This window comes from Phycodurus eques, chromosome 4, assembly GCF_024500275.1.
Source record: "Phycodurus eques isolate BA_2022a chromosome 4, UOR_Pequ_1.1, whole genome shotgun sequence".
NCBI lineage: Eukaryota > Metazoa > Chordata > Actinopteri > Syngnathiformes > Syngnathidae > Phycodurus > Phycodurus eques.
This window is the reverse complement of record NC_084528.1, coordinates 25454996-25477898: the sequence shown is the minus strand read 5'-3', so window position 1 is coordinate 25477898 and position 22903 is coordinate 25454996. Positions and strand designations below refer to the sequence as shown.

At 39.4% G+C, this 22903-nt stretch overlaps 1 protein-coding gene across 2 annotated transcripts; it reads left to right on the top strand.

Moving 5' to 3' along the window:
* The first annotated feature begins 1035 nt into the window (after nucleotides 1-1035).
* On the top strand, nucleotides 1036-22578 carry etv1 (ETS variant transcription factor 1). Of its 2 annotated transcripts, XM_061675741.1 has the most exons (11): nucleotides 1036-1083; nucleotides 1288-1378; nucleotides 8477-8530; nucleotides 16450-16579; nucleotides 16713-16883; nucleotides 17088-17338; nucleotides 19864-19935; nucleotides 20011-20079; nucleotides 20166-20335; nucleotides 20966-21067; nucleotides 22341-22578. In XM_061675741.1, the coding sequence occupies exons 1-11, from the start codon at nucleotides 1039-1041 to the stop codon at nucleotides 22560-22562; spliced, it is 1377 nt and encodes a 458-aa protein (XP_061531725.1). In that variant the 5' UTR covers nucleotides 1036-1038; the 3' UTR covers nucleotides 22563-22578. The 2 variants fall into 2 exon arrangements, with proteins under 2 accessions (XP_061531725.1, XP_061531726.1); XM_061675742.1 differs by lacking the exons at nucleotides 1036-1083; nucleotides 1288-1378 and adding an exon at nucleotides 3514-3594.
* The last annotated feature ends 325 nt before the right edge of the window (nucleotides 22579-22903 follow it).

Here is a 22903-nt window from a genome sequence, read left to right as displayed (position 1 = left end):
GAGCTGATGTGTCACCTCTGATGGCAACACCGGTATATGTTTATATATTTTACAGAGGTGGCAAAAGTACTCACACTTTCTGCTTAAGCAGAGGTACGGATTCTGTAAATGAATAAAAAAAAAGTGAAGTAAAGGTGCTGATTCAACTCCTGCACTTAAATGGGGAGTTCAATGTCATAATTGTTGAAACTGTCTGTATAAACCTGACAGTGGCTCATCAGCACGAGGAAAAACAACCAATCAGAGACAGAAGGCGTGACCGACGAGGCGTCGACCATTTGCCCGTGCACTTGTGGGAACACCCGGCAGCCTCGCGCAGACTTGTTTCCTTGGGCTTCAGGAGCTTCGCTAAAACTATTGCCGAATATTCACCTCTAGTTCATAAAAGAAAGTTAGAATTAGCAAGATTTCTGCTTAAACTTTGAACCGAGAACATTTCGTGCTATCATCACACACTGTTGTTAATGACTCACGCTACCAACGTAGCAGTCTTGGTTAACGTCCTGACTGAAGTAAAAGTAAAATTGTACAAACTAAAATGTATTTGTATATGTACAAAATTTAAAATACTGTAAATAGAGAGAAATGTTGAGTATAAGTTGTAGACAATACCCATTTTGATAACTTGGCACAATGATTGAAAAAAAATAACTCTACTCACAAAAGTAATTATGCTCTTTTTTTGTCGTTCCCATAGTTAATATGAACTGACTAACAAAAAAATGCTCCATTAACAACAAAATAAATCCAACAATCAAAATCTTAACTGCGGTTGACCTGATTTACTACTTATTATGGATTTATTTTGATTTTTTTTTACATCTTCAGATATCTGTTTTCATAGTAGAATGTAGAGTAGAAAAGTAGAAATTTGTCTGAAAATAAATGTGACAGTATAGGTAGTATAGGTATAAGTATAGGTACCTGAAAAATCTATTGAAGTAGAGTAACCAACTATTTGTACTTCATTTCTTCTCCCCCTTGTTAGTTTGTATTTATTTCTATTTTCAAGGCAACAGAATCTGGGCAGGGGCCACGATGGAAGGATCCTATGACCAGCAGGTGCCTCGCAGTCGCTCCAAAGTGAGTCAACATGCGTGCAAAAAGTCCCAACACTTCATTTTTTCACCATCTAAATAATTGCTATGACAAATTTTTGCATGTATGAGCAGGAGACAATTTACATTTCAGTTAGTTAAGTGAGTCAGGCTCACTCATTCATTCGCTAACACAATTGATTTGTGTACTTGTGTGCGTGCGTGTGCGTACGTGCGTGTGTGTGTGCAGAAGACAGTAGAAAAGAGGAGAATTTGTGAGAGGTCATCAAACGACAGAAGGAGAAAGTTGATTAAGTCCGACCTGGCTATGGACACTGAAGGTAATTTCACGGCCGCTAAACATTTTAGCCACAATCCAATTGTTTTTTTTGTTTTGTTTTTTTGTGCATCTCCATTGCAGTGGGCTTTATTATGAGCGTACACAAAAAAAAGCTTTTGTTGTTTTGATTGACAGTCAAGGTCCAAACTGTTCTGACCGTTATGTGTTGAGGATCGAAACGGATTTAATGACACTAAAGCTTACAAAGAATGTATTAAGCTCGGTCCAAATACAGTATGAACGGGTCTTTTTGGGGGGGAAAAAAGGCATATTTCTCTATGAACTGTGGTCAAATGTGCACATACAAACTTCATCGCAGGATCCAAAGGCCAAGGTGAAAATATTTCAGTTAGTTTTACGAAAAGAAAAGCAATCTTAGGGTTCTAAATTCATCAACCAAGTTTTTACGAATAATAATGTAGGCTAGGTTCAAACAAGCATGGGTCTTCTCAAAAAAGCATATTTCTCTGTAGGTTTTGGTCTTCTGACCAAACTCCATTTAAGGGTCAAAGGGTCTAATTTAGTAACAAACAACCCCCCCCCCAAAAAAAATGTCTCCAGACCTTTAGCATTGGTGGCCCATCTGAACTTCTTGAAACCAAGGTTGATGAAGAATAACATAGGCGAGGTCAAAATATATACAGGTCTTCTTAAAAAAATACATATTTCTTTATGAGCTTTGGTAATCCATCCATATGCAACTTTTTAAATGCGACAAGAAATTGCAGCCATTTGTGGACAGCAGCAATCTTTGATTTTTAAGATTTTTTAATCTTTGATTTTTAAGATTACTTACGAGCTTTCAAAAATGTACAGTGGTGCCTTGAGATACAAGTTTAATCCATTCCGAGACCACGCTTGCGTCTCAAAATACTCGTACCTCAAATCATCTTCTACCACTGGAATGAATGGAAATGCAATTTATCCATTCGTGCCTCCCCCCCGAAAAACTAAATTAGTTTTTTTGTTTTTTCAAACAAGAAATTGGACTCAACAGCACTGTACTGTGTAAAAACACAGTAATGACATTTGCCCTTCACATAACCTGCAAACATGGAAACTGCGAGCACATAACACAGCTGTATCTAATGTCTTCTTCTTCTGTGGGGTCTACTGGTGGTTGGCAAACCATCTTAATAGTGAATTAGCGCCACCAACTGATATCGTCCCTCCACTGCAAGGAAACCAATGTAAATTGATGGTGACCGGATGTTGTGAAGTTTGCTGCTACCATCTAGTGGTTGGAGTTTGAAGCGCACTTGTATCTCAAATTGTTGCTCTTATCTCAAGACAAAAACTCGGCCAAGCTGCGGCTTGTTTAGTTGTACTTTAAATTCCCACAAACTTGCTCATTTTTTTTTTTTTTAAAGAATTTTGCTTCCAACTGTTTTAGTGTCAAGCTCACCAGAATCTCCGCTTGGCAAGATTAAACATGCAGGGGGGGAGATTTTCATTGGACAAATTAAGACAAATGTATTTAAATCAATATTCACGAGACTACTTTGGTGAAAAACGTTAAAATTTGCAAGGGTCTCCGATATCTTTTGCCCTTATAAAAATGATTGCCTGGCATTCCCATTCGACATTGAACAACATTGAACCTGTACAGTGGGGCGCCAGGGGTGGGAGGGGTTGCGGTTCCACGCCCGATATGGCGGTCCAATTACGAAGAGGCACCGGCTTACATTAGTGGGAGGGAGGGGGGGGTGGGGGGGGGTGGGGGTCTTCTGGTAGAGCGAGGAGGTTCTAGCTGTGGGAGTGTCATCACAAATTAGCTGCGCGGCGCTCACTGTCAACTCGGTTTTTTGGCGGGAGCAACTGCGCCGCCTCCCTCGCTCGCTCGCTCTCTTTTCTCCCTGCCTCTCTCCCTCTACCCCTCTCTCTCTCTCTTGCACTTTCTCTCTCTCTTCCTCTTCTCCATCATCTCCAGCTGCACCATCACCTTGTCTGCTTCAATTCCTCAATTCCTCCTCCTGCTCCTCCTCGCCTGCACAAAAAAAGAAGAATGGATCTATCCGTTTTTTCCTGACACGCTAAACAGAAAAAGAGCCCTTTTTTTTTTTTTGCTTTTGCTTTCTTTTGCGTACTTTTTTTTGTGTTTGAAATGTTTTTCCTCCCATGGCAAAACTAGCTCACTGCGCTCTAAGTGAGACGGGATGCTTCAGGATTTAAGCGCCAGCGTCCTCTTTCCGCCGTGTCTGCAGCACACAACTTTTGGTTAGTGGAACTCTTGTCAAGATTTGTTTAAAGTTGGCTTTTAATGCTCAATTGACGCTTTTCACTTGTTTAATCTTGTTGAATTGAAAATTCAAAGTGTGTTTGAATTGCTTTTCATATATTTTAAACTTGATTCTGAAACATTTTGAAGCTTGATTTTTTTAAAGTAAATAAACAGATAATAGATTTTTCAAAAGTTAATGTCAATTTTGAATGCATTTAAGTCATTTTAAAAGTCAAAAGATAGAGTGCAACCTCATTAAAGTAAAATTCTTTTTGACAAAATGTATTGATTGACACATGAATATGATTTTTTTTTAAAGTTCCCCATTTATACAGTCGTGCTCAAAAACTCAATTTTTAGCCATGACTGTATAAAGAAACACATTATGCTTTTTTTTCTTGACTGTCTGACGTGAAATTAGACAAAACGTTCCCTGTTTTAGGTCAATTAGGATTACCCAAATTATTTCTATTTGCCAAATGCCAGAATAGTGAAAGGATTTTTTTTAGACAAATATCTATATTAGACAGTAAAGGCTACAGTATATAGAATATACAGTATAGATACTGCGTATATATATATATATATATATATATATATATATATATATATATATATATATATATATATATATATATATATAATTGTATACAGTATAAAAACAAATAGCTAATTCGTGTACATTTTAAAGTACATTGTTGAATACATATAAATCCTTGAAAAAGAAACTAGACAATATGCTATTTTGTCTAACATTTGGTCCCACAAATGACTGCATTCTTATATGAACATTGAATTTAAAAAAGTCCACATTAATGATATAGTTACTTTCAAAATGTAAGCACAAATCTTAAGTGATTTTTTTTTATGCACGTGGAAATAATTTAAAAAATATTTTTTGTTGTCTGTTGCCACAAATGGCTGCATTGTATGATAAAAATATTAACTAAAGTCTGCGATATAATTGTTTTTAAATTTAAAAATACAGAAGCAGATTTAAGAAATATTTAAGTACATTTTTGGATGCATGTAAATCACTTAAAAATTGAAAATCTAAGCTATTTTTTGGCGCCCCCAAAAGATTCACGCATTATCTTGCAATAGTGATTTTTTTTTTTTTTTTTTTAAGAAATCCATCTATAGCCATCATGTACAAATATTTATTTGACGCAAGAGTAAATTAGCAGATTTATGGAACTTTAACATCATTTTTTGAATGTGTGTAAATCATTTTCAAAACAAAACACCCTGCTTGAATTTCTAGCATTTGTCACAAAATGGTTGCACCATCAAAAATGTATATTATAAGTCCACATTTCTAGTATGATGATTATAAACCAGAATATTTATTTTATAAAACCTTGTTAATAGCTGAGCGAAGGTATTTAAAAAAAAAAAAAAAAAATCTCCTCTCAGGTGTGTGGAGCCATCACTCTCCTTGTAAAACAACTTTCCAAATACTTCTTTTTTTCCTTCTTTTTATGTGAAAAAAAAAGAGATTTGACAGCCAACGAAATTGTTGAATATTAAATGAATATTTCATCTCGGCTCAGGATGTCACTTACGACGACGACGACGACGGCGGCAGCTCTTAACTTCCTGTCCGTTAAAAGCGGAGATTTATTAGTGGAGGTAATTGGAAGGAAGGAGTTGAGGAACAGGAGTGAATATTCCAGTTGAGGGAACTTTGTCAGCTGTCATGCAAACGCGCCATATTTTATTCCACCCCCACTATCACCCATGCTTTTACCCTTAGTGAGTGAAACAATGAATGTCATTTAATGAATGGCGAAAGCGTTCCAATTGCTTTTTTTGTGGGTTTCTTTTTTTCCGGGTGGGACGACCAACTGTCTCATTGACAGACTAAAGCCGGTGACTCATTTGTGCTCCACTTCCTTCCTTCCTGTGTCCGTTTCTCACCCCTCAAGGTGTGGGCGCTGCGTGGGGAGCGCCCAGACGTTTGCGCAGGTGCTCCGATTTCTCCAAAGTGTCCAATTTTCCAGCAGCCTGTGCTTTAAAATGCTTCAATTTGTTATCGTCTGCTTATGTGTGTCAACGCAGCAAGCTTGGGCTGCCACAAACTTAAATTTTTTTATCCCCTTTGCTATTACAGAATACCTTTTTTTTAATTTTGTTTAGTGCACACAGCATTTAAAAAAAAAAAAAAAAAAAAAAAGTGTGTATAGTCATATAAATGCTTTTGACTGACCATTTTGAGTAATGTCTAGATTAAAAGTACTTCAAATAGTGGACAGAATGGTGGCTGGCATGAATTTGTAAGCTTTGCAATATGGGTGGTGTGCTTTAAAATGCTAGCAGTCTACTAAAACCCTCAATTTTGTACAAATGCAAAATATGTTTTGACTTTGTTTATAGCACAATAGTATCATTATTTGAAAACACAAATAATTTTAGTGTGTGTAATCTTTTACACATGGTATTGACTGATCCTTTTGAGGCTGTATTAGATCAAAAGTACCTAAAATGGTTGGCACAATATTGACTGACTTGATTTTTTTTATTATTATTCCCCTCCCCCAAGCTTTGAGGCTGTAAAATACTCAAAATGGTAACTATTTATGCTTATATATCAACACAGCAGGAACAAAGAACTAAATGCCCCCCCCCCCCCTTTTTTCCAGTCCCTCTGGTCTTTAGAAACTTCTTTATTCACCATGTAGGTAAAAAACACAGTAGGAATTTATCATTTGGGGGACAAAAATAATACACACTGAGGATATATACACAAATGTTAAATGTACAAGGAGTAAGTGTGAAATAAAAATGTAAAATCAATAAAAGAGATGTGCAAATTGTTGGTTATTTATAGTATATGATCCTTTTAGAAAAAAAATAGATCAGTGATTTTATGTGAGTATATTTTCATAGCAGGTGTTGACCACACTGGAGACTAGAAAACCTGAACTGGTGAGATGGTTGGCAAAAAATACATGACAATCATGTAAAATTATTGTGAAAAAAATCAAATAAAAGATAAATGAATAGAAATTAATAAAAGCGACGCAGTGCGATTTCTTTTCCCCATTGTATATCTATGTTGTTTATGGTTTTAATTTTGTGCTTTGTATGAAATATTTGTCATTATTATGGTATTTTTGTCATCCTTATAAAAATGTAAATCAGTTTTTTTAAGGATATACTGTAAATATGATGCACATCAATGACATTTTTATTACAAAATGACCTAAATGTCCAAATGAAATGTTTTGGGTTCTTTCACAACAATTTCTCTGATTTCTCTTTGGTCTTCTATTCTTCTATTCAGTAATTGCTATTATCTGGATGAAAATGTGACGAATGGCCGACATGCCGCAGGTTGCCCACTCCTGCTTTGACTAAATAAATAAATGAACAACTAATAGAGAGCTGACACTTAAATTGTGTCACGATCATCTCATCCAGAGTGAAATCAATGTGGGGGTGGGGGGGAAGAATGAAAAGCAGGCAAGTCGAGACGCGCTGCAGCTAGAGTGTATAAATAGATGTGATAATGGCCGTGTTCAAGCTTAATTATTGCAGCGTCCGGGTTGGCAAATTTCAATTTTTGGAAAGGGAAGAGCCAAATGGACAGGTGTACAGGTAGCATTCAGCATAGCGGGGGAAGCTAATTAGAAGATGCTAACAATGGGAGACTGGATGAGGGCATGCCAGGAAGTGGTGGGACCGGCTCAGAGAGTCTCCCACGCAATGAAAAGCATATTAATTATCAACATTTTTGGGCAATTATTTGCCTTTGTGAAAAGTGTGGCCTACTACAAACACAACGGCCTTTGTGCATAGAATATTGCAAAATAAAAAGGGCGTTTATTGTATTACTGTAGCATACTGTTTCTAATATTTTGACACTAGTTGGTCAAAATATTAGGAGCAGCTCTGAGTATGATGACATGCAGTGTTGCAAAAATAATGACAAAAATATATTTTTTTAAATAGAGCATTTTGTAAGGCAGAATTTTTCAATTGTAAAAGACATTTAAAAATGTACATAAATAATTCTAAAAGAATTAACATTTTGAATATATTTAAACTTTTACAACCAAAATGAAAAAGTACACATTATTATTTGTACAGTATATATAATTTTTTAATGGTATTTAAAAATAGATATAACCTTATGTTTTAATATATATATTTATATATATTTATTATTCTCTTGGTAACCGCTCCTAGCAAGCCTTTTTTTCTACGTATATTATTATTAATAATACAAATTTATAAAATAATTAAATAATAATTATTATTTGTACATTTATATATATATAATCTTGGCAATTGCTCATAGCAAATTTATGTTACTGTAGATATATTTTATATTATCATGATTTATTTTATATTATCATGATAGCTTCATAGATAATGGATCAAAGAAAACAATTATATTTTTAAAAATCCCAAACACTAAATATAACCCATATTATAGGGTAAATATTACAAGGACCATATTTTTCCAAGCTGTAATTTTTATTTTTTATTTTTTATTTTTTTTTAGACATTATTATTATGGCCCAAGCGCGGCGCTGAAAGGACCCAATTGAATTTGCCTAGTTGCTTCTTTTCTTCCTTTCAATTTATTATTCATGGCATCGAACCAAGTCGCTGTTTTGGTCGTTTTAATGACCATTGTCATTATTTTTATTATTATTATTCAATATGAAGACGCCATTTTAGGCCCACACCAGCTTCCACATTGAAGCGTGTGGAGCAGCTTTGTGGCTTACAAGAAGAAAGACAAAGATGAAGAAGTTCCATCTTGTTGTTCACTCGGGGGTCCTGGGGGGAGTGGGGGGCGGGGTTGGACTCTGGATCAACATCACAAACATCTTAAGGTGTCTTGTCTTGTCTTCTTTGTGCTTGCAGCTCAAGTTCCCGACAATGACGAGCAGTTTGTCCCAGACTTCCAGACTGAAAACTGTGAGTGCGACCAACACTCGGTGTGTGTGTGTGTGTGTGTGTGTGTGTGTGTGCGTGTGTGCTTATTTACATAGGGCTGAATATTGTTTCTAGTGGATATTTTTAACATTGGGAGGGCCAGGCTGAGTGTCACCTGATTTTGGGGGGAGGCAGTAAAAGGGAGGAGATGGGGGGGGCTGTTTGGTTGTTGTTGTTTTTTTTTTTTCCAGAATAGAAATGTTCTCATCTCACGAGACACCCCTCGACCTTTTTTTTTTCTTCCTAAAACTGCTTTTTTGGGCACACCTTCCTCTAAATCAGGATTTGTCTTCTTCTTTTTGGTTGGCCCCTCGCCGTTGTCGTTATTTTTTTTTTCGCAATGAAAGCGCACACAATGAAAGCGTGTTTGCTCGCAACATTGCTAAGAATACGCTAGATGGAAATTGAAGGCGATGGGTTAGTGTCGCCCGGTTGCTTTGCCATACGATTTGGCAAAGGAGGCCAGAAAAGGAGTGATGGCGGGGAGCTCAGTGGGGACCACCGGAGTGAGCACATGTCTTTGGGATGGGACGCCTTCAACGAAAATGACAACAAACACGTCTTCCCGATGTCCTTTAACCCGAGAAAGTCGGACATATTTAGTTCATGTGGGTAAAAAATAATAATAATAATAATGAACCCCCGACGCCAGGTATAAAATCACAAAATTCAATCAACGTGTCTATTAAAACGATCCATGCAAAAGTCTCAAAGACCCGTGCCCGAAACGGAACTTGAAAACAGCCATTTAGGTTTGAAGCAGCAATTTTGGCCAAATTCCAGAAGTTCTGCTTTGGCGAACTCTAACGAAAGAATTTGCCTTTGAAATCTGTCTTCCCTACTGCGTTAGTGTAGGCTAATGATAGACTACTGCAGATCCAATATCAAAATGGCCGTAAATGAGGAATTTAGCGTGTTAGCATGAATGAGAGAAAACATGAATAATCATGAAGTTGTACAGTCTCAAATTAGATCAATGCGTCCTTAAAAAGTGGCCTAAATTGGACTTTAAGCCCCTGTGTTGGCGCCTTTAACTCATTTGGAACTTGAAGCAGGTTCCTGTTGGCATTTCACGTCCAAAAAACCATGGGTGGTATTCTTTTTTTCTTTATTTTTTTTTATATCTAGTATTTTTCTCTCCAACTTGAAATGACACATGAAGAACTTAAAGCTGATTACACTTTAAGGGGGGGGGGGGACTTAAGACAAGCCGTTTTGAAACTGCTTTTAGCATTTGTGACCCGCGCTTTTAAAGGCCTTACTCTGATCTTGACTTCCTTATTTCAGTTGGATTGATTGATTGACAAAGAAAGCTTAAATAAAAGTTGATTAAAGCCATCAGATTTCATTTCGATCAGGCTTTCGCAACACAGCTGGCGACCCCTATTACGACTCAAATATATCACTTATTTTTATAACATTCACATTGACTGTAAACTAAAAATAATAACCATCATAAGAATAAGACCAAATACCTTAGTTAACACATACCAAGGGCCAGTACCACAGAAATAGATACCGATACCTTTTAGTCCTCAAATTACTAAATCTGAATGAAACTTAAATGCTTGGTGACATTATTAATGAATCAAAGCCAGAAAAGAAGTGCACTAAAAAAATGATTGCTTTTAATCATTCATACGTTGATAAAAAATTCCAACAAGACAAAGTATTGGTTAAAAACAATGTTTGCTTACTCTCTATTGTTTCTGAACAAAATATTAGTTTTTTTCTTATTACTTGTAGTACTTTATACAGTACTCTATCACTATGAGTTCTTCCTGTTGACCTATGAACCATGCCAAACTTATGTCCTGGGTTGTAACCACTTAATAATGCCACTTAAAGTTTATAACAATGAATTGCGATTTGATGACTCACCCCTATTCATACTGGCCGTGGATTTAATTTTATTAACTGATAACGCCACATAGACGCCTCAGGCATACGTTTTGTACGATTCCACAATTTGAGGATGCATACACCTTAATTATTAAGAAGGATCAGTTTCGGCGAAAGTGGCCCTGTATTTTGTTTGCATCGATATGAAAGTTAGTCATGCACACAGCACAGAACCTACAATGGTAATTGTTTTGGTATCAGCAGATGTAAGTTGAAGAACAACCGAATTGTCACTGTTTATGTTTTTGTTTTGTTGTGTGTGTCAGTTTTACAGCAAACTTCAACTGGGAGTGACAAATCAACAGTGAGAGAATCTTTCTTTCCTCAAAGTGATGTTATACGGCAGTCTCCCATTTTTGATGGCGGGAGAGTGACAACAGCCACTAAGAAACACTTGGGAAAGTGTGTTTTAATACGTTTAAATGTGTGTAGAAGCGGTAAGCCTATATATATTTTAAACTTATGCATCAATATGGAACATGGATATTTGGATGCAGCTTGCCACCACTAGTAAGGGCACTTAATGGGAAATACTTTGTAGTTTCGTGTAAATCCCGTCGAAGAGGTCAGGGCGATGGTCCGGTTGTCCTTCAGGAGTGCTGCTGACCATCTGAGCGGCAGGGTTGGCACACTGGCAGGCCGCTGACAGATGGCGCCATGGTTGGGCATCCCGACGCCACCTCTCCCATATGGGTTTCTATACCGCCACCACAGAGGCCCGATTAGACAAAGATGATGGATGACACTTGATAGGAAGTCAACGTACACAAAAACACTCCCCAAAAAACCAATGCTCTTCCATTAAAAACAGCTACCAGCTTCTATTATTATAGTGAGGTTACATTTTTTGTGTGTTTTTTTTAGTCTGTCCCGCAAAAACCCACACTGCTACTGTAAATACTCCCTAAAACCACAGCTTGAAAATAAACAAGTGCACAATGTGTACACTGTAGCTTGAAGACAACCCACATTGAATGACATATTTGTGAAAGGAAGGCTTGTTTGGAGTCTGACCGTAAAATTGAAAGATCGGTGAACCCTCGTTTATTACGGGTGTTTTTCAGACCCATTTGTAATAGAGGAAATAATGCAATACACCGTAGGGAAACCACCATTTTTCGAATTTAGTTTTACCCTCCCTACATGCAATCTCTACTAGATTAATGCTGACATTCATTCATTTCCCTTACCGCTTATCCTCACTAGGGTCGCGTATAATATTAAATTGCCATCGAGGGACTAACAGAAATTAGCATGCACTACCAGTCAAAAGTTTTAGAACACCCCAATTTTTCAGTTTCTTTTTTTTTTTTTACAAATTTGAAATTGAAACTCATAGGTTACTTAGCTTTCACTCTCCTTTCTAGTGCATTCCAACCCAACTCACTAGGGTTTTAAGCCTGGAGACTGTGCCTTTTAGCATTGTTTTTCAATTTTGGGTAACCTTACCTTTTTCTTGGGGGGGGGGTGGGGGGGGGCGGCTTACCTCTGGAAGCACTGAACAAATTTGGGTGCTCTTCAACTTTTGACCTCTAGTGTCGACATTACGATGATTCTGAACTTTGAAACAACTGCTACTTTAAAACACACGGAGCAGCAACGCATACAAACAGAGCTTCTTTTCCTTTGGGTTTGTCCCGTATACTGAATTTTCTCTCTGCTCTGTGGGAACTACGACTATTACCATAGTTGGGGATGCCTAAGTGCTGCCCGGCATGCAGTGGCATTACATTGAGCAGGCGAAACTCTAAATGCAGACTTAGGAGTATAAAAATGCATTTTAAAAAAAACAAAAAAAACATAAAAAACACCGCTTAAAAATCTGCTTTATAGTGAGGGGATGACCAATGAACCGTAATATACCAGGGTCTCACAGTATAATCCATAGAATTAGCATAGTAAATATACAAGTGACTTTTGGATTGTTTTTACAGTTGTAACATGTTGGACTTCGACTTGGCGGTCGTCTCCAATGTCACGCTGGCGTGGGTTAGGGTTAGCAGCATGGTGGAAGTGTGGAGAAGGAAGAAGCTTCTTCTTTGTCTCATCTCCACAGATGCTTACCATTAGCATAACTTAGCAGGGAACGGCGGAGGTGTAAAATGAGGCCACACGTTTTGTCTCCGCCGCCTCACTGTCATTTAACAACGAAGGCCAGCACCTACAGTAGGTGAAAATGAAAGAAGATTTTTTTTCACCCTTGGCCAAAAAAAACCTTTTTTTTTTTCTTTTTTTTTTTAAATGAATGAACTGGGAGAGAATCTGCCAAATATGGGCGGCAAAAACACACCATTTGAACCTGAGAATGTCCAACATGTCACAGCCAAGGACTCATTAATTAGCGCGAAATGTTTTTTTTTGGTAGGCATATTTGTGAATGAAAGTCTGACATTTTAGTTTTGACCATTTTGGCAGCCATTTTAAGGTCATTTTGACCATTTCCAAGGGTCGTTTAAAGACAAACTCATCTGGAGCTGTGTTGGGAATCACTCCCTATGCACTGTAAAGAGAGTTTGTATTTTGTATTGCTCTTTGACTGTGTAGCTCCGGCCCGCCACATCATTTTTTGGTGGCCACTAAAGCAAATCAAGTGTGTCTCCTTCATTTTTCCACTGAAATTGTTTTTCTCTTTTCATTTTTGCAGAAAATCTGGACGAAGAAATATGCTTATTTTCTTCACTTTTTACACATACAGTCATGCATTTTCAAATTTGCCTATTATTCACTTAAAAAAAAAACTCACCTTTTCCCTGTTTTTGTGCTCAGGTCAATGCAATAATAGTGGTGTCATAGTACTGTAATATTTGGTGTTGAAGTGAGTTTAGGAGCTTCATTTAAAGTAGTGCTTTTCCATCTATAGGCAATTACAGTAGTCCCTTGAGATACAAGTGCCTTGACATGCAAATTTTGAGAGATACAAGCCACTGCTCAGACGATTTTTTGGGTTAGGGTTTTTTTTTTTTTCGGTACGAGTGCGTTTCAGATCACCACAGCAAACTTCACAACATCCGGCCACCATCACTTCACATTGGCTTCCTTGTAGTGGAAGGCCAATATCAGTTGGTGGCTGCAATGCGCCATTAATCTGGTTTGCCAACCGCCAATTAACCCCACAGAAGAACAAGGAAGGACAAAACATTAGGTACAGTCGTGTTTGGTGCTCACATTTGCAGGTTATGTGGAGAACAAATGTTATTACTGTGTTTTTATGCACACAATAATAAGATCAATTTCTTGATCCAGTTTCACGTAAGAACACAACAAAAACTTGGTACAAATGTCAATCATGAGTAGACCCACAAAAAAAAAGGAAAAAGAAAATCTCAATAAACCATGCCTAAGAACCCAAAAATCAGCTGTTTTGGTTTGAAGCATCCATTTTAGGGTCTTTTTGGCTGCATCATCGACATTTTGTCCAATTGTTACCAAATTTTAACCACGTATACGAGACAGATGGGTGACGTTAAATACTGAAAAATTTTAATTTTCGTCATCATGTCTGGGCAAGAGCATGGCAGCAAAGGTTGAGGACTCGCCCTAAACCACCCAAAAAGTTGGCATGTATTTGATATCCGAACAGCACGGAAAACGTTAGCGTTGCAGCTACAGTCGCTAATTGCCTAAAGTGCTTCTTTTAAAAGGCGCTGGCGTCTTACTTCTTAATAAATGTGCAGATAATGAGAGCAATCACGCCATGATGGCCGTGACATTCTATGCGAGAAAAGGAAGCAGACGGAGTTGGGGTCTGTATCGATCAGAGTACCTTGGCACCCCGCCGCTAAAAATCCATTGTGACATTTCCATGTGTGACTCCTGGACGTCGGCGTGACGCTGTCAGTGTTCGATTAAAGATCTTCATCGACGCCACTTAAACATGGTCACATTGAATGAGCCGAGATAAGCCTGCTATTGCTGAAGTGATCAATGACGCGGAGGTCGTGTGGAAAGTGTGACCGCTCAAGGAAATAGGCCTCTTCATTAGGTACACAATCTCATGACATCCAGTGAACACATGGGATACGTCCCAGACCCGCCTGCGATTGGTGGAAAAAAAAAAAAAAACGGAGAAACCATGCCAACCATGGAGAAAACATACAAAAAAACAGTTTTTTCAGTTTTTATTTCAATAGTATAACCCCTCCCGCAGTCTTACACTTTTTGAAACACACTTTTTGAGGTAATCCATAGCATCTGTTTTCACTCTCGCTTGCACAGTTCTCCAAATAAGAGGCAACACTTACTTGCTTTAAGCAGTTTATTTGTCACTCGCATTTGATGTTTACTGTAAAAGTGACACCGAACAAAAGAGAATTAAACATTGTATATTTAAACACCAAAATGAGCTGACTTAGCAGTTTACTTTTGTGGCTGGCCAGTTCTCTTTGCACCGGAGCATTACAGCGACCCATTTTTAACAAAACAGGCTTACTCAAAAGTATGTAACCTAATTATTTCCACTCATTTTTGTTTAAAAAACATCCGGACTTTCAACCTTTAAGCGACATAAGGCCTACGGTTCCCGCAGAGTGAGGGAAGAGGCGGTGTTTTGCAACACTACTCAGACAGTGGAGAGAGTGGCGCTGCACGGAAGGCGTGCAATTCTAAATTTGGATTTACCTGTAGAATGTAAAATCCCATTTAAAAAATGATTGCTTGCTAAGCTGTGATAGAGCGGGGGTGCAAACGTTAAACGGTGATGAATGGCAGTTGACTGAATGTTGTTTTGATCATATTGTTATTAAACATGACTATTGTCGTCCAACAAGGTTTGTTCCATGCGAGCATCTTCAAAGGTCTCCTCACAGAAAGTAGCTTTTTGACCTCCGATCGATGACCTGGAAAGGGCAGGCGCCCAGCGCGCTTTCTTACGCCCCAGCCCCATATCCCAGCCCCCCGGCACCCACCCTTAACCTCCCCCCACAACAGTGGTCCGGCTGTGCGTCGCATGACGTGTTGGCAGATCCCCTCGGACTCATACAGCAGCTGTCAGTCAAGACGTGAGAAAATCCCCCTCCAAAAATACCCCCCATTTTGTGCTCTTTCAGAACCTTCCGTGCCACCTTGTAGAGTCAATGCAGATCCAGGTTCTGATCTTAGCTTAGCTTGAGCAAAATTAAATTAAAAAGCCTCAAGAAGCCACGCTCAAAAAGACACAGGAAGTCTTCCGCTTTGGTTCGAAGCAGCCATTTTAGCGCCGTTTCTTGGGGTCCTTTAAAGACACGCTTGGGCTGAAGATTTTGTCCGACTGCTGCCGGGTTTGAACTTAATGTACGAGACATATGAATTGTGAAGAATTTTATTTTCCAGCAAAGTCTTAAAAACTTGAAATGCTAATAATGCAACCACAAGATTATTTTTGTTAAATTCAGCTTCTACAGCCAGGTTCTTTCAGCAATATGAAACTTGGTATGCATGTCTATCATAAACTGCGATTGGCTTGAGACGTGTGTACCCCACCTCTCGCCCAGAGTCAGCTGAGCGAGGCTCAAAGTGTTGTGGCGTGGTGCAGAGGGTAAATGTACGCCCTCAAAGCTGCGGGTCGCCAGTTCGTATCCCTGCGTGAGCCCGTGTTGTCATTGTGTCCCTGGGCAAGACACGTAACCCACATTGCCTGTGAAGTGTGGTTGGGTGTTTGTTGGTGGTCAGAGGGGCTGTAGGCACAGAATGGCAGCCACACTCCTGTCAGACTACCCCAGCACAGTTGTGGTTACACAAGTAGCTCACCACCACTATGGGATGACTGTAGAGTGAAAGACTAATGTGTGCAATTGTAAAGGGGCTTTGAGTATTTTTGAAAAACCGCTATATAAGTGGCATTATGATTATTAAGTTTGTTTGAAGTTGCCATTTTAGGGTCATTTTGGCCATTTGCCAGGAACCTTCAGAGACTAACTTTCGTTTCGATTTATGTCATGTGTAATGTGTCCCAAAATAGTTGTCATATTGTGTAGTTTGGTCCTATTGAACCCTAACTGATGTCTTTGGTCGTCCCGGTGTAGTGGTGTTCCACGGACTGCAGCTGAAGATCAAGAGGGAGCTGCACAGTCCATGCTCTGAGCTGAGCTCCACCTGCAGCCTAGAGCGGCCCTTCAAGCTCCAGTATGGAGAGAAGTGCCTGTACAACGTCAGGTCTGTGCTGCTTCGCCCTTCACTCGACATTAACTGCCACGTTGCACAATAGAAATAAACACAACTAGAAATGATCCCCAGTCCACACAGGCACATGCGCGTCAAGAATATGTACGTGATGTGTGTGCCGCAGTGCCTACGAGCAGAAGCAGCACGCAGGCATGAAGCCCTCCAGCCCAGTGACGCCCCCCTGTAGCACCCCCGTATCCCCACTACATCATGGGGCCCCGACGCCCAAACCCGAGCGGACCTATGCCCACGCGCCACCCTCGTTACCCGATGCCGCCTACGCCATCGACCACAGGTCCATTTTTAACATTCATGCTAAGGAAGTTGGCATGTGAACTCCCAATGTGTTAGCCCTTTGTGGCTAATAGTAAGCGCAAGGGCTAGCCTTTCGTGGCTAATCGGAATAAACTCAATGCACCAGCCCTTTACAGCTGATGTTTGTAAACATATTAGCACTAATGGCTAACCTGCAGTAAACAAGCACATTTTGTTCCTTCAGATTTCGCCGTCAGCTTTCTGAGCCGTGTCACTCGTTCCCGTCCCCGCCGACCATGTCCCGCGACGCTCGGCCCCTCTACCAGCGACAGATGTCTGAGCCCAGCATACCCTTCCCTCCTCAAGGCTTCAAGCAGGAGTATGCCGACCCGCTGTTCGAACCCCACCCCGCCATGATGGGCGCTCCGCTAGCCCACATGTACCCCGCCGCCATGATGATCAAGCAGGAGCCCCGGGACTTTAATTACGACTCAGGTGAGGAATGGCAGCCAGCACAGGTGGCAAAAGTACTCACACTTTGGTCCAAGTACATATATTTGAGTAAATAAAAGAATGGTAAAAGTAGCACTGAAGTAAAAGTACAAAAGTACAGACTCTGAAATATCTATTTTGACAAAGTAAGGAGTACATCTATATCTCTTTTAAGGTGCAGGGAATAAAAATACAAAGTCGTCAGAAAGCTCACTAAAGAACAGTAACTGTAAAATCTACTTAAGTACAGAAACAAAGTATTTACACTTCATTACTTTCCACCACGGGTAGCCTGGATATTGTAGGGAGGGAAGTGGAGGGGAGTTGATTGAGTTTGCCCATTATTAGGTAAAGGGGTTCTGGCGGTGGTAGGGGTCTGCGGTAGGAGCCATTTCCTGTGGCGTGCTAATAAGGGAGTTGGCGGAGGTTACGCCCGGTCAACGTTCTCAATGTGTCCTCCTACACTCATATTCTGGAGATCTTCAAGTGATGTTAGATGACTGTTCTTTTGCTCGGATCAATGGCATCGATGTGCTCTTTTGATGCTGAAATGGATAGCGTGAGGTTAGCTAGCAGGCTAGCCAGCCATTATATTTTGATAATTTACTCCAAGACAACTCAACCAAACATTTTATACATACCTGTGACAAAATGCCTTCGACAAACCCGACGCTGGACGTTTGGTTCCCAGTCTGTGTCTCTGTCATCCCACCTCACACTGAGCGATGCAGCCAAAAGTGACCTAAATTGACAGCTGCAAAACAAATTTAAGTCTCCTGTAACAGGAAAACTGCGAACCTGTGTGGGATTTTGAGGCTCCACATACAATATACTGTACAACAGGGGTGTTCAATGCGTCGATCGCGATCGACCAGTCGACCGCGAAGGTAGTATTGGTTGATCGCATGACATCGCGTGACATTAAGAAAAAAAAAAAAGACGTCAGCCTATCATCCATCCCGTCGGTTGATTGATATACATATATAATCGATGACATCTGAATTTTTCTGACACTTAGATCACGCACATGCGCAAACAACGGCGCTAAAAGGTAACTGCAGTTGCGCAAACAATATTGTACAGTGTACAATATTGTTTTTTCAATCAAACCACAAACACAAGAAACGATTTCCAAGGAAGAAGCAGATTACAAAAAAAGACGGAAAACGGGCAACAATAAAGGAGAACGTCGTGTCCCAAACCTTTTTTTTCATTTGACTGATGAGTCAACTATATCATCCGCTAAATAGAAACCCCCATATTGTGACGAGGGAGTATGGAATGAGTAAATGATTCTGATGGTGAATTGAACAGCGGTGGTCAAGTTGACAGAACAACAGGATGGTAGGGAGGGGTGCAGCTAACAGCTAATGTCATTAGCGACAATTTCCGCCGCGCGCCCATTAGGCTGATGAAGTTGGATGAAGATTGAACATTCAATTTGTCTTGCACTGTCATGCTATCACACTATGAAGCTATTAGCTCGTCATACCCTACAATGCTAACGCGTTATTGCTACAAAAAAATCTTAGTTTTTATCATACTGCCATATTATCACAATATCACACTAATAGCCAAATGCCACATGCTAATGGTAAGATGTTGCAGTATATCATTGTTAGGCTATAAGGCTATCACATTATTATGCCCTTATGCTAATATGCTAGCAAATGAGCGTATAACACTGGTCAATAACATATTCATTGTCTAAGATTTTCTTTAGCTGAGTAAGGACAATTTTGATGTGCTGAATCCAAATATCACATTGGTTATGCTCAATCAAGTGAACCTTTTGAACTATGGCTACATATTTTTGTTTAGATGTACAGGTATTTTTGCTTTAGAGTTTCAAATAAATGGAGGTTCATGCCAAGAATTTTGAACAATGATGACGTAACATTAAATTCACAGGTACTTTCTTTTATCAACGTCTCCTATTCAGTTTACAGTAAGCAAAGTTTGTAACATTTGATTAAAAGACTAAACAACTTTCAGATTCAGATGCAAAATTGTCCTAAATCAGTTGAAAACCTCAGACAATTTACAAAAATGCATACAAACATTTATTGTAACCCAGTGTAATCATTTTTGCACTGTATCACAAACTATGATGCTGTCAGGCCATTATAGTATAATGCTATCACATTATTATACTAATATGCTATCGTATTATTGCTCCTTGATGCTAATATGTTATCACTCAAATACAAATTATAATGGATGACTGATACTATCTTGTCATCATCATGTCATAAGATCAAGCTGTGTTATCACGCGTTCACATTATAAATCTAACGTGGTAGCCTGTTTAGCATGCCCTACTGTCATGCTAACATGCTAAAATAGCACAATATTCAGCGGACGCACTCAGATGGTTTTTGTTGCCTCTCTCTGCTCTTGTCAGCTTGTTTTATCGTCTTCTACAAGCCGCAAGCGTGTATTTGCGGTGTGATATTACCAGCTAGCCTGAGGCCACAATGTTATTGTCTTGTTTTTATAACACCGTTTTTTCACACCCTGGCTTTCAGCGGAGGTGCCCAGTTGCCATTCGGTCTACCTACGCCAAGACGGCTACCTGGCCCACGCCAATCGGACTGAAGGTACCAACAATGACGTTTGGAGTCTCCACAACGACAACAACAACAACATTCCCAACACTCCTTCTCGTTGTCCAGGTTGCATGTTTGACAAAGTGGCCAGGCACTTTTACGATGACACCTGCGTGGTGCCCGAGAAAGTGGAGGGTAGGTACTATAACCCAAGACCATATGAAGACCGAAGACCATGTGTGATGTGGTACATAACTCCTGAGCGTGTTTCCTGCTTTCAGGGGACATCAAGCAGGAAGCGGGCCTGTACCGCGAGGGTCCGTCCTACCAGCGGCGAGGGTCTCTTCAACTGTGGCAGTTCCTGGTGGCGCTGCTGGACGACCCAGCCAACTCACACTTCATCGCCTGGACGGGCCGTGGCATGGAGTTCAAGCTCATCGAACCTGAGGAGGTGAGAAGAACCGCCGGGAATCATTGGAAACTAATAGTGTTATTACGTCGTTATTACACTATTATTACAATTAAAACCCGAAGGAAATGTAGGAAATTCTATGTTTGTGATCACTTTCTGCAAGAATATCAACATAGAAGATTTCCCATTTGTAATGGAACTTCATCAGAACAAGGTGCTAGATGTGAACTGACGTCTGGTGAACCAGCATGGGGCTATTAATTATTAACAATTGTATGTTAGTGATCACATTAAAAAAGAATTCCATTTCTGCTCTATGCAATTTGTCCTCTTTCTTGTCAGGAATGAGGTAGAAAGACAACTTGTGTGTTTCCCCATGTTTACTTATGACAGTAATATCGAAAATATGGCCCCAAAATAGCTGTGTGTTAGGGAGGGTGGGTGATTGGCGGGCGGGCAGGTGGGCACGATGCCAGACAGGTGCCGCAACATCTGCTTCCTCCTCAGAGCACAGTAATGAACGCCAACCATGCCAGTCACTGCGCTACAGTATGCCTTAATCAGCGTCATTAGCTCCACGTGGACTCTTTGCTTTTTCACAGCTGTTGAGTGTCAGCCATTGTTGTTACTAAGAATACGTGTGTGTTGGTGTGGGTGCGTGTGTCACAGGTGGCACGCCGATGGGGCATCCAGAAGAACCGACCAGCCATGAACTACGACAAGCTGAGCCGATCGCTGCGTTACTACTACGAAAAAGGAATCATGCAAAAGGTCAGTCAAATACATGGAAACGGAAACGGAGAGTTCAATGTGTTTAACATTTATCATGATGTTAGTAATTTATTATTCAGTTTTGATTGAATAATAGGTGTATAAAATTCCAATAAAAACAAAAGTCACGTTACATGTTTTAGACGGTAATTGTTACCACCTAATTTATCGCTAATAATTTGTATTTTTCAAATGATAGTTTTTTTTCCTTATATTTTTAATAGTGTTCTGTTTTTCATCTCAATCTAGTAGATTTTTATTTTTTCCCAAAAGCTTTATATTTTTGCTCTAATATTTGTGTATTTGTTCTTAAAAAAAATGTTTTTGCTCATATTTTTATATCTACCTGCAAAACATTTATGTAGTCTAATATTTGTACATTTTCTCCAGCATTTGTGTATTTTTTGGTCTAATTGTGTATTTTTTCCTAATAGTTTTTGTATTTTTATATATGTGTGTATTTGTTGCTATTTTTTATTCTAGTATTTGTGGATTTTTCATCAATTTGTTTTTATTTCCTCACAAAAATCTCTCGTCTAATATTTGTGCATTTCTTCCTAACATCTTCGAATTCTTCCTCCATATTGCGTTTATTCTCCTGGTTTTGTCTTTTGTCTAATATATGTGTATTTGTTCCCTATTTGTTCCCTATTTATTACTTATTATCAGTATTATTATTTTTCCAAATAGTTTGTGTATTCCCCCCCCCCCCAAAGGCATTTTATTTTTATTTTTTTGCATTTAAAGTTTTTTTTTTATTTGTATTTTGTCCCATTTTTGTCAATTTTGTATCTAAGATGTTTAATTTTCCCAATATTGGTGTATTTTTTGTCTGTTTGTTTACTTTTCCCCAAAATATTTTCTCGTCTCATATTTGTGCAATATTTCATCTCATATTCGTCCTTTTTTTCCTAATCGTCATGCGTTTTCTGTCTGATATGTGTCAAATATTTGCTGCCTTATGTACGCTAATAGGCTAATAGTAATACCACTGCTTCTACTCACAACAACCATTTTAAATGTATGTTTAGTTTAGCTTTGCCAGAGAATGGATGCATGTTGGGCAAAACTGAACAGTCACAGGGTCCCACCAATTTTACCGCACGACTTTATTATTAAGAGTTTAGCAACACAAGGACAAAATGCTTCAAATGCAGCTAAAGTGTGTTCTTAACCTCACCCACTCATCACCTCCACCATCCATGCATCCATCCATCCCAACCTTCCTCCTCCCACCTCCCCATCCATCCATCCAACCATCCATCCACGGCAGGTGGCGGGCGAGAGATACGTGTACAAGTTTGTGTGCGACCCGGAGGCCTTGTTCTCCATGGCGTTCCCTGACAACCAGCGTCCGGTCCTTAAGAGCGACGTGGAGCGTCACGTCAACGAGGAGGACACCGTGCCCCTATCGCACTTTGACGAGAGCGCCCCCTATGCCCAGGAGGCGCCGTATTGTCAGCCACATCCATACAGCGAGGCCTACGTCTACTAGAGGATGCGGACAAAGACTCAACTCAAAGGATAACACATCCTCCCTTATTATTATTATTATTATTATGATTATTACTATTATTAATTGACGCAGGAATTTTAGGCTCATGTTGGCTATTTCCAGGGGTCCTCCTTCAAAGACGAACTTGTCTTTGACATTTTGTCACATTTCAACTAAATTTGAACCACCTACAGTCAACTAGACAGATGGATGATGCGAAATTGCAAAACATTTCTTTTGGCCAGTGTGTCCCCTCGCATCTTTTGTTTGAAAATTCCACCTCCAAAGGCAATTTAATTTAGCAACATGGAATTTGTTAGATTGAGTAGATGTGCCCCCCG